This window comes from Ammospiza caudacuta, chromosome 12 (assembly GCF_027887145.1).
Source record: "Ammospiza caudacuta isolate bAmmCau1 chromosome 12, bAmmCau1.pri, whole genome shotgun sequence".
NCBI classification, from domain to species: Eukaryota; Metazoa; Chordata; class Aves; order Passeriformes; family Passerellidae; genus Ammospiza; species Ammospiza caudacuta.
In genome coordinates, this window is record NC_080604.1 from 18047052 (window position 1) to 18059564 (window position 12513).

Consider the following 12513-nt stretch of genomic DNA (forward strand, 5'->3'; position numbering starts at 1 on the left):
CTTAATTGATAAGCAAAATCAGAGATTTCTGTGCAGGGCAAGCTAAGGGAGTTCCCAAGTACCTTGAATTGAAAATGGCCCATTGCAGTGAGCTGTGAGAGTGGAATAATATCTGTGGTGGAAAGTATCACAAAATGGTAACTAGCTTATAGAGAAGGTTTTCTGCCTAGGTATCACTTGCTAATTGAATTACTGAGTACTGTGTGAAGTGCTTTTGTGGAGATAACAATTAATTCATCCAGCTAATCAACTCCTGCCAGGGCTTGGTGTGGAAAGCTCTGTGCATAGCTACAGCTCCACTTCTAAATGTGACTTTCTTCTGGAATTTAAACTCCACAGCAGAGGAGTTTTTTTACAGGGGCTGATGCTTGTAGGTCAGGGAACATCACAATCCATTGTGGGCTGCACAAGCTGGGGTGCAGAGCCCATCCAGGGTGTGCTGGTACCTTAGAAACAGCCTTGTTGATCACACAGCTGATGTCTCAGTGATTTTAGACAGAATGTGGGTGCTTGTTTTGTTGGAGTAGTGGAGGAGAAATGAAAGCCTCAGACTCCCATGAATGTACACTATGATGAATCTGCAGTCATAATTACCATATTTCAAATTTCTGTTATATAAAAGCCATTATTAGGGCTAAAAAAGAAGCAGATGCAAAGTGATAGGAAGATTTTAATTTATTTTACTTGGTGTTTGTGCAATTTGTGATGCCGGGACCTTGAAATACAAAATCTCCCAAGTGAAAGCATTTTCAACCATGCTGTTTCAATGAAGATAGCATGCTAAACCTGGCATAAGCCACCCTTCCTTCATTTACTTTTTGGAAGAGTAAAGGTGGATGATCTGGCTGGTGCTGCATTTAAATTCCTTCTTAGCCAGAAATAGCTAAGAAAGCTGTAAGGAAAACCATATTAGGTTGGAAATATGCTAGAATTTGAAGAAGACGGGGAGGGAGCCTCCTTAGCTCCAGAAAATTCCATGCCTTTCTCAAGTTTGAGACTCCAGCATCCCTATGAAATGGCTGTGGAAATTTTGACACTTTCCCATCTTGTACTTGAGGATGGTGGTGAAAGGCTCCACTGTCTTAGAGCCAAAATGTTTGCTAACAATTTGTATTTTTTTCCCAGTTTCTTCAAATAAGAAACAATTGAAATAAATGCCCAGGTGTCACTGTAGTGGGCACATAATAAATTCCTTTTGGGCTTTTTTTGCCCCATTTAAGTCCAGTGGCTGCTTTCGTGTGCTCACCACACTGCTGTCTTGTGCATCTCAAACCAATGCCCTCAGCACAGGGGTCCTCTGCCCTTTCCCAGTTCCCTAAACCCTGCACTAATGATTATTTGGTTTACCTTAGTCAACTGATTTTATTCCTCTGGGAGCTGTTGTAAAATTGTGAACTGAGGATGTGCCTCAATTTTAACTTAGCTTTAGCTGCAGGTATTTTATGTGACATGGCCCAGAGTGTTGCATGCACTTTGTTTTTGGAAAGGAATTATTGTAAGTTAGTCCCAGAGATGTGACCTGCAGCCATCCTGGAGAAAAGGCCTCTCAGGACTCATACTGAGCATGGACCATGTGTAGGAAAATGTTACAAGTGAAGCTTTGACCTGTGGGGTTTGGGTGCTGGAGAAAGTGGTCAAAGAAAGGAGCTGATCAGTCTCTTTGCTCATGGATCACTGATTTAAGTGGAGATTGTTGGCATCTCCAATGTGAATTTCTCTGATAAGCATTCCTGTGCACGGCTTTAGCAGCCATGCACATGTGCACGTTCAGCAGTTGCTGCCTGTCTTCTCTGTTGCCCTTTGTGATCATTGCTCACACTGGTCCTGTTTATTGACATGGAAATCTGGCTCAGTGTTTGACTCCTTTGGGGAAAAAAATCAATCGCAAACTGTTGTAACAATCAGAGTCCATGTTGCAGTAAGGAAAGCAGCTCAGTGTTCTCCACGTTTCATTACAACCCGGCTGCTTTACTCAGGCTTTGAGATGCCGGTTTTGAGATTTCTAACAAAAAATCTTTTTTATTTCTAAATTCCCTGAAGTTCCTAATTAGATTTCACATGTCTGGTTATGAACTTCAAGTCCCTGGGCTATAAACAAGGTCTTTGTGCTCTGCCCATGCTTAGGAGCATGAATGATTCAAGCACATCCAAGTCAGAAGGGTGTGTGACACTCTGGCTGTGTTGGTGTCAGGGATTTGTTTGGGGGACCCAAAGACACAAGGATCAGCCTTGCAGAGCAGTGAGACTGAGTGGCATTAATGTGGGCAGCACAGCTGTGACCTGAGCAGCACTGTTAGATCTTCCTTTTTTTCCTTTTTCAATAAGGCTGACTCATAGTGAGAATTCAGTTGCATTTATTCCTCTGTCTCTTAAAGTCGGAGTCAGGGGACTTTGGTTTTGCAGTTGGCCATTATCTGTTCTCAATAACCATCAGCATGGCTTCTAGATGGTGGTACTTTACATATCCACTCCTGTTTAATCTGCTTCCATATGGCAGAGAAATTTTCTTGGGTCCCAGTCTGGCAAGGCCCATCAGTAGGAGTTTAATAGTCCTGGCTGTGACTCACTGCATTGTATTCACCAGCATTATTTACATGGGTGTAAAGTTAATACCTACTCTAATCTCTGCAGGATCAGTGTCTTGGAGGGATTGGTTGTCTTTGCAGCAGTGATGATTAGTGTTGCCACTCAGATAAGATACCCGAGTGTTTTATACCTGTCTTTTCAAAACCAAATAAGAGATGGGTAAAATAATCCACTCAGGATAATTGCAAGCTTCTTTAAATATGTTTCAATATAAAGGGATAGCTTTGATAGATCTTGTTGAAATACTGTCCTATTTCTGAATAAATCTACTTGTTTAAATACCTAAACAAACACAGCAGAGTGAACAAGCAATTGAGGAAATTTACTGTAAAAATAATCTTCCTCCTACTGGTGTGCGTTCTTGTTATGTAAGGCAAAAAACAAAGTAAACTGAAATGTTTTCTGTGTAGGTAGCTTTCAAATCACATGAAAAATGTGATTAATTAATACAGTGTTCTTCTTCCAGCATGTGACAACTTGCAAAGTGCTTCCACTCACATATCCATGGAAAAAGTGGGGGGTTTCTCTGGGAGAGTTCTGTAGGCTCTTTGAGATGTGAGAGAAGTTTAAGGGATATATATGTAATAGTTTTAGTGAAAAATAAGGAGCAGCAGTGCAGCGATATCATCAGCATTTTACCTCTTCTATTACCTCTTAATATTTTATGTCTGCATACTTCTGAAGAGAGAGAACAGAATTTTCCCAGTGTAGATGTTTTACCCCTCACGCTCATGAATATCTGTAGATTTTGCTGACCTTCTTGCAGGCTCTGTTTGCACATGGAAAAGAGCACAGATTACCTAGCATATCCTGACTCTGTTCTTCTGTACAAAGGCATTCATAAAGGCAAACCAAATGATCCTTTTCCTTGTTTATCTTTTCCAGTTGCCTGTGTCTGGCAATTTGATTGACCTTTATGGCAACCAAAGCATGCCTCCTCCAGGACTAAACATCAGCAACTCATGTCCAGCTAATCTTCCTAATATAAAAAGGGAGCTCACAGGTAAATACATCTAAAACACCACCTTGTAGTAGTATCATTTTAATTCAGGTGATACTGGACATAATTTCTGTGATTACGGGAAAGAATATATGGGTGAACAGTTACTTTCAACCTGTGTTCTTGTGTGGGTGCATCTGTGTTCACTGTCATAAGTTCATATAAATCCTTAATTGTTACAGTCACACCTGCACTGTCTTGTGTTCCAGGAAGTTTCCATGCACCTTTTCCAGAGCTGTTTTCTAGCTTGGGCTTAGCGTTTGCTCTGTCAACACCAAACTTTAACAACTTCACATCTGGAGTCTCTGTGGGATTCATGTCAAGGAATGGTACACATTGGGGCTTTACTTCAGTAGGGGAGGGCAGTAATGAACAAATAACCTGCTATGATGTGAAGTCTGGACATGCAGATCCTTTAAAATGTAAAATTAGGCTCTTGGGGGATTGGAATTTGATGATCTTTAAGGTCCCTTCCTACCCAAGCCATTCTGTGATCCATGAATATGCATCACTAAATTAAAATGAAATGTTCCTTCAAATTTTATGCCAGTTCCTGCAGCAATGCTCTGAACAAGCTGTGGGAGGCAGGGGCAGGAGAGTGGGACACTAAAAACCTTTTTCTCAAGCACATGTGTACAGGAGCAAGATAGTTTGAAGCAAATAATAAGTTTCATATTCACAAGCATGTTTTATTTCTGCTCACTTGGAAGAATATAACCACATATAGGGTGCATATACAAAGAATGGTTGTCTGTAGGCTGAACAAATGAAGATCTACTCTAGAAATGATGGCAAAATCATATTAATGCCCAGAAATGCCTGTTCTTAAGCCCAACAGAGTCACTGACCATGCAGTAGGGTAGGGGCCTGGTTTCTTTTTTGTCTATCATCTTTCTGGGTTTCTGTTGTGAAAACTCACAGGCTGACTCAGTTGCAAAGCAGGTTCTGGGCAGAAATTAGTTTAAGAAGAGCATTGTTAATATGCCAGGAGGAAATGCCACCTCTCTGAGCCAGCAGATATTTGCATTTATAGGACAGCACAGAATTTGAACTCAGCACCAAAAGAAGACACACAGAGCACACAGTGATTTGTGGCTGTTACAAAAAAGCAAAGCTTGTACAGAGATGGAACTGTGCAAGAGGAGGGTGGGAAGGAAGGAGAGCTGCTCAAAATCCTGCATTACAGGCAGTTTTGTTGCCCCAAGTATAGAAAGTTCCAGGGGCTGTGGGCTGCAAACTCAGCCCAACCTTGATGTGCAGACTGGTGGATTTTCTGTAGGTGCTTGTGTCAGGTTTCAGGCCAAGAAGGCAGAAAGAGAGGGGAGATTGTGAGTGAAGTGGTCTTATAGAAGTCATCAATACATCAAACACATCAAAACAGAACTGAAATAAGTTTAATGTTTATGTGCTACGCTTACCTGAATTTATTTAGATGAGTCTTTTTATGATCAAAACAAAGTAATACAGGAAAGAATTTATTTGCTACAGTGAGGGATTGTTTTCACAATGGAATGTGTGATAAAAGGTGATGCACTCATTGCTCCTCACTGACTTACTGTGGAACTGCAAAATGCTTGCTGGTTTGGGGATTTGAATGCAATGGGGCAAGGATTAATGACCTCACCTTTTAAAAAACTGAAAAGGGGTAGAGTAGAGATAAAGTACTTGAAATTGCTTGAGAAACTTAGGACCAAATGTGTACTGAAAAGATGAAATTTAGTTGTGCTGTTGCCTGAACTATTGCATTCTGAAGTTAATTATATTATTATTATTATAGAATATAATAATAATAGAATAATAAAATATAGATAATAAGTGTGTGGAGCAAGGTGAAGGGCAGTTCTGAGTTGAGGAGACAAGTTCTGTGCAGCATGACTGCCATTACGTTGCTTTTTGCTTTTCCCAAAGCAAGAACCATTGTTTTCCAACTTTGTTGCTAAGAAAGGTGTTGAATTTTTCACCTTTTTAAAAAAATATATAATAGAAACAGTTAGCATAGCTGGAAAATACACTGTTCTTAACAGGTCACTTAAGTGATCTCTTGGGTGCTGTGGTGGTGTGTGTGCACGTGCCACAGAAGGATGCAGCGTTAATTTGGGCGAGCAGAGCCTGTGAGTCCTGCGTGTGTCACATCCTGGGCAGGCAGCAGTGCCCTGGGCATGCTGTTCCCGTGGCTCAGCTCCTGGGACAGGTGTGCACACGGGGAAGGTATGCTGGATTGCAGCACCTGGCTGTCCTCAGATCCCTTGCTGAGTCAGGGCCTCCGTGGGAAACGTTCCCATCCTGGGAGTCACTCTGGAGGTGTGGGAGGAGATGCTCCTCAGGTGCAGGGGTGAAGCGCAGTCCCAGCCTTGTGTTCTGGCATCCACAAGCCCTTCTTGCCGCTTGGAATGAGGTTAATGATTGGTGTGACAAATACCCATCAGGCTTCCTGTGCAGGCATTTCACAGGCTGAAGGGCTGTGATTGAATTAATTCTCATTACCTCATTCACATGCACAGCATGTGTTTTTCCTACAGAGTCCGAAGCGAGAGCGTTGGCTAAGGAGAGGCAAAAGAAGGACAATCACAACTTGAGTAAGTTTTGGTTCCTCACATTTTGCACCAATTCTCAGAATGATTTTCGGTATTAAATGCTCAAATGCTGATTTTAAATCTGGATGAGGTACTGCACGTAGTACAAAGCACTAGATCATTGTGTTATGCCCATAGATCAAGCATCTCAAATTCTTGTGAAATGTGTCCTTAAATCTACTACTGAATTGTAACTCTATTTTTATTTGTTTTCAATAAACCAAGTGAATGAGTGGTTGTTGTCGATGGAATTGCTGGGTTCAACATATGACCCAATTGCTTCTAACAAATCCACCTTGCACAATTTTACTTTTTTAATTTTAATTTTTTAAATTTAAATATTAGATATCTGATCAATTTGTGACTTTAAACAACAAATGGGTCCTCAATATGGAAATTTTATATATTTAATTTTTGAAAGGAGCTCGTATTTCCAAATTGGAAAAAAAGTGTTTTAAAATAATGAGCATCTTATGACTTAATAAAGGATCCATATCTTTTCTTTTTATACTTTATAGTAGTAGAAAAAAGGAACTGTTTCATGCCTTGAGCCACTCAGAAGCCTTTTCCATAGCATGAAAAGGTAATACAGGAAAATTGGTATTTAAATTTCACTTTTGGATCCTCAAAGTGTTGCACATGGAAGACTACTTCAAAAAAGAGACTGTGCCTTTTGTCCCTTTTTTCTGTCTTGGGATTTCCTTGAGCATCTAAATATTTCACTCTGAATTTGTCTGTGATCCTTATCCCTAGAATCAGTCCTTCTGATTTTCAGTCTCAGCTAAACTCTGCAGTCCCAAAATTTACAGTATAGACAGAACCTCTGTCTTAGTGTGTCCATGTGTAGGAGAGCAAAATAAATTATCACTGGATTTTAAGTTTCGGGCATACATTTCAATGGTACTTAAAGAAATCTTTGATAAAACACTTGATAAGTTGTGATTAAGTGTGAATATTACTTGTAACATTCGTGCTGTTTTTCCTAAAGTTGAAAGAAGAAGAAGATTTAATATTAATGATCGTATAAAAGAACTGGGCACCTTGATACCCAAGTCAAATGACCCGTAAGTACAACATGCCCAGGGAGATTGTGGGAGGGAGGAGGTAAAAAACCCCAAATTCCTATATTTCCTACTTGCTCTCAGCACTCTGTGACAGCAGAAATGCTTGAAAGGTTCCATTATATTTTTTGAAGATTTTTTTTGAGGGGCTAATTTTCCCCCCTTTGGAACCTGCTTGTGTTTGTATTAATTAGATGATTTTTGTCTCAAATCTGGGCTTGGTGCTGGGTGTGACTGGCTGCCTTTCCAGAGTTGTGAGGATGGGAAATCTTACGCTGGTCTGGCTGCTTAGATGGCTGCATGTTTTGCTAAATAATTCTTTTAATTAATTAGATGTTACAGCTTGACAAGACAGGACTGGTCCCTGTTTCAGTGAAAATAGAGGGTAGTTTATTTGGGAAGCCATTCATTCCCCTTCCCTCCGAAGGAAAAAAAGAAGGAAAATAAAGAGCATAACTCTGTGCTTGTTCACTGATAATTTGTCAGTGTTTGCTGTGATTTCCTAGATGTTCTTTGTGACAATTCTACCACGATTTTGCTGCTTTTAGCTTGTATTTACACTTTCTCAATGCTGATTCAGCAGCAAGGAACCTTCCTTGCTCTGGAGTTTGAAGGTTCCACTTAAATCTGAATCAATCCCCCGTGATGATTTTGGGGAGATTTTCCAGTATTTTGAGGCACTTGCTCTTGAAGCAACTTCACAGTTACTCTCCAGAGAGACTCTGCAGCCTCTTCCAAGGCCAGCACAACAATATATCTTAGTACCAGCCTCCAAGACAGGTGAATCTTTGCTCTGACAGGCTGCAGAAAGATGTTTTTTGCCCATTTAGAGAGAGTGAGATGATGTGAGGAGATGGTGATGCAGCAGCCTCTCTCTCTCTCTCTGAAGCAAACGTGCTTCCCAAGGGCTGTGCTCCAGCCCCCTCTAGTGCACTGCAAACGCCTTCAGCATCCACAAACCCGCACTAAATAGCAGCTGGGTGCTATGTGTGGGTAAGGAGCAGTCACAGGTACAGGTGTGGAGGGAACAGCTGTGAGACAGAGCGTTACCTTGTCCTTTTGTGTCCTTCCAAAGCGACATGCGCTGGAACAAGGGAACGATCCTGAAGGCGTCGGTGGATTACATCCGCAAGCTGCAGAGGGAACAGCAGCGCACCAAGGAGCTGGAGAACAGGCAGAAGAAGCTGGAGCATGCCAACAGGCACCTGCTGCTCAGAATACAGGTTTGCTGAGAAATGAGCTGCAAACGCTCTTGGTGCCGCAGCGTGTGATTGCGAATAGTGGTGGCTTGTGGGGTGCGAGTTAGAAGGAACCAGCGTTTAAATCAATGGCAGGCAGTGCTGAGGTATCTGCAGAGATTTTTCTAGAAAAAGCCAAAGATATCTTAGTTTAAAAAAAAGAATCCTAACACTCTAGTAGAAGCACTTAAGAGTGGTCTGTTTTTGTTCTACCATGACCAACGCTAGTTCCAAACCATACCATCAGAAAGCTTTATATGGTATTGCATTCTTCTGTTTGCCGGCCTAAGGCACTGGGACTTCTTGTATCATGTAGTTGTTGATAGTCACAAAATTAAGTTCAGCTCTTTGGGAGTGTTCTGTGCTGCTTGCAGTCTGTAGGACTGTACAACAGTTCTCCTCAGCACTGAAAAGCAGTAGGTGGCATGAATATGTTTTCTCTGTGGGTTGTTGCCATGTTAGATTCAGCCAGGTTCCCAGTGTTCTGAGCTACACAGAAATTTAGGGGTGAAAACTCTGTTTCTCTAATTCCTTTGTCTTCACTTCAAGCTGGATAGGAAACTTTAATCTTGATGCCAACACGGGTTTTTTTTCTGGACAGCCACCCCTCTCAATAGAAGGGTAATTAAAGTGTACCAGAACTGGGTGTAAGAACACCTACCATGGAGACAGTGATATCCCAGATATCCTCGTGTTGCTGCTCCCCTGCAGCACGAACAGCTGAGCTCCGCATGCAGCTGCAGCCTGCCAGGAGACCCCTCAACACCCCAGATAATCCACCAGGGAGATAATGAAGCTGCAAATACCTGAGAGTCAAGTGTGGAAGTAAACAGCTTTAAAATAGAACAGGTCAAGTTGAGCCTCAGCACAGTTTTGTACTTCGTTGAGCAATCTGCTGCTAGAATGAGATGATAAAAACACACAAGCTTTCTGCAGAGCAGCATCGAGCAGTGGTGTTTTGAAGCTAAGTGAGATCACTTCTTAAACATCTTTCATCTTGCTTTGTATTGCCCATCTGCTCTGGCTCCTTCAATCAAAATACCATAAAACCCAGACCCTTGAATAACAATACATCTGGCAGCAAATAACCTCAAGTGTGCATTTTCCTTTTTGTGTTGATTTTGATTAATCATGAAATAAGAAACTTGTGGTTCTGGCACATTAGTTGATGGAAGAAGTGCTTGCTCATTCCTCCTTCTCCTCTGATCTTGCAGTGTGCCATTACAAGCCTGTTTTAGCCTGGAATGATGGAAAAGGGTAATAATCAGCTTCAGTGACAGGAATATCCAGAAACAGCACAATCACAGCAGAGAATGCAGAAGTAGAAGCAAAACATCTCTTTTGCTGATATATTTGTGAGAGAGCATTTCTGTGTGATTAAATGTGAAGGTGGGATTTAAACTTTTCATGGAAATTTGAAGAATCTTGGCTCTGTGTGAAGTCTGAAACCTTCCTGTGACTTCCTTGTGATCTTTCTGCACAGGAATAGTGTTGTTGCTCAGTTTTGATTGACCTCTTCCAGTTCTGCCAGACTTGTAGAGTGAGAAGTGTCCCTTCCAGAATCTTAACAGGATTGATAAGGATCACATAGACATGCTGTGCCTTCACATATGACTTTTTAAAAATTACTAAAAACACATGCTTTTGCTAGTTCTTTTTTTTTTTTCCCCTATTTTTAAATGTTTTCCTCACCCTACCTGATGCCAAACCTGCCTATCCTGGCACTGGTTTGAGAAGAAGCCTGAGGGGAACATGTCTGTGCTGCAGGGCTCTGGGTTTTGGCTCTGGTCTAGGTGCTGAGGAGGAGTGTGAAGGGCCTGTGTGGGATGGTGTTCACCCACCTCTTCAAGACTCTGCTGTTCAGGTGAAAATCTGCAGGGCTGGAGTGTGCAAGGTACAAGCCCTTGTCACTATGGGAAAGGCAGGAAATGTGTACAGGAGAAGGAAACTGGAAGCTGCGAGACGAGCATAAGACGACAGATTTTATTTCCAGATTGTCTTTAAATTTGCCCCTTATTCCCCTTCACAGGAGCTTGAGATGCAGGCCCGGGCACATGGACTGTCCCTTGTCCCATCCACAGGCCTTTGCTCCCCTGACATGGTCAACAGGGTCATCAAACAGGAGCCCGTGCTGGACAACTGCACGCAGGAGATGATGCCACACCACACAGACCTGTCCTGCACCACCACGCTGGACCTCACTGACGGCACCATCACCTTCAGCGACAACCTGGGCAACGTGACTGAACCAGCCGGCACCTACGGAGTTCCTGCCAAAATGGGATCCAAGCTGGAAGACATCCTGATGGACGATACGCTGTCCCCCGTGGGAGTGACTGACCCCCTGCTCTCCTCCGTGTCTCCTGGGGCGTCCAAGACGAGTAGCAGGCGGAGCAGCGTGAGCATGGAGGACACTGACCATGCCTGTTAGCACCTGTTGGCACAGCTTTCAGAAACTGCTTTGGTTCTTTGATCAGTAGATGAAATAATTTACCCTTTTGTAGAATTTTTTTGATTTTTTTTTTTCCCCCCTCGTGCTTCATCAGTGTGTGTGCGTGTGTGTATATATTATATATATAGAATTTTTTTTAGAATTTTTTGTGAAGAAACTTGTATATTCTATTTTAAAACTACCAATGCCTCCAAAATATTGTACAGCATATGTACAGAATCTGTGAACTGGATTCGCCAAGAACTTTGAACTGGTCAAATCTACTCAAAGCAATAGAATTACAGATGAAGAGTCTGTTTCTACTGGGGGGGAGGGGGCAATTGTAGGATTGTAAATGCAACCTATTTACTTGGAAACAAAATGTAAAGTTTAAGAATGTAAAGAAACAACAACAACAACAACAAAAGTCCAATTTGTAATTGTATTAATTGAATAGTGCTGCCTTAAAGATACAGTGTCCCTCAAATGTTGGTCTTACATGACAAGTGTTTAGGGAAAATATCCACCTGACTTCACTCAGAAAAGAAACTAAACCCAAGTGTTACGACATCCTGATTGTGTTGATTGTGATATAAAATGCTGTTGCTGAAACTGCAGGGAGATGTGAGTGTCTCAGAGTGTTGTTTAATTTTACTCTGAGCCGATTTGGGTTTTCCTTTTGAACATGGTTCAAGTTTTTCCTCTTAAATTTTTATTTTGTTTTGTGACACACATGGGTGGCTTTGCCAATGGCAAAGCAAGCAGGAGCACTGTAAGTTGGGATACACTCTTTGGACAAAAAAAATTATGCATATTATAGCTGGGCACATTATGTTGTACATATCTAATTGGCTTTATTTTTTTTTTTATTGCATTGTACAGTTTCTTTTGATTTGCATGGATTCCTTAGTTATCCTCAACTTTTTGTTTTAAATTTATTTGTATTTCATTTGTAAGATTTTTGCCTCTTAATATTGCAGCGATTTTTTGACATTTTTAAAACTCATTGGAAGTTTTCTGCGTTCTTTGTAAACACTTGAAAGGAAGCTTTTATGCAGGGTTCTGTGTTTTAAGAGAGATTTTGAGAATATTTTGTATATTACAGTCTCACTTTGAAAATGTTTTTAAACGCATTTAAGGTAGAGTAAAAATTTAGATTAGGTAATAAAACAACTCTGTAGAGAAACTGAACTTACATATTTATTTTTAGTGATACAGAAACAAAGTAGTAATATGCTTGGAAACATAACTATGTAGTTAATATACCCGTTAGAGCAATTCGTGTTCTATTTCAGCACTGGGGCTGATATAAGAGAAAAAAAAAAAACAACAAAAAAAAAAAAGAGTAAATTACTGTATCTGCAAATAACTGTTACTTGATAACAATGTTATTAATTTTTAACATGCAACCATGTTGTAAAAGTAGTTTGGTGCATTATCTACTCAAGTGTAGTCCTATGCAATAATGGTAGTTTTCCTTGTTATTATATCCAGCCTAGGTGTTCCATGGAGGTGACAGACAGGTGGTGTTCGAGGGAATGGAGTTCTCCACGGCAGCCTACAGCCGATTGGCAGGCGTGGCTCGTTCAGAATGAAGTGCCTTAAACTCTAGTTGTAGTCTTCC

At 41.2% G+C, this 12513-nt stretch overlaps 1 protein-coding gene across 1 annotated transcript in view; it reads left to right on the top strand.

Moving 5' to 3' along the window:
- The window catches only part of MITF (melanocyte inducing transcription factor), a 116955-nt gene extending 104713 nt beyond the window's left edge, over nucleotides 1-12242 (top strand). Inside the window, exons 8-12 of the mRNA XM_058812762.1 lie at nucleotides 3472-3589; nucleotides 6106-6162; nucleotides 7148-7223; nucleotides 8296-8443; nucleotides 10488-12242. Of these exons, the coding sequence (XP_058668745.1) occupies nucleotides 3472-3589; nucleotides 6106-6162; nucleotides 7148-7223; nucleotides 8296-8443; nucleotides 10488-10889 (801 nt within the window). The 3' untranslated portion in view covers nucleotides 10890-12242. The remainder of the gene's footprint in view (nucleotides 1-3471; nucleotides 3590-6105; nucleotides 6163-7147; nucleotides 7224-8295; nucleotides 8444-10487) is intronic.
- The last annotated feature ends 271 nt before the right edge of the window (nucleotides 12243-12513 follow it).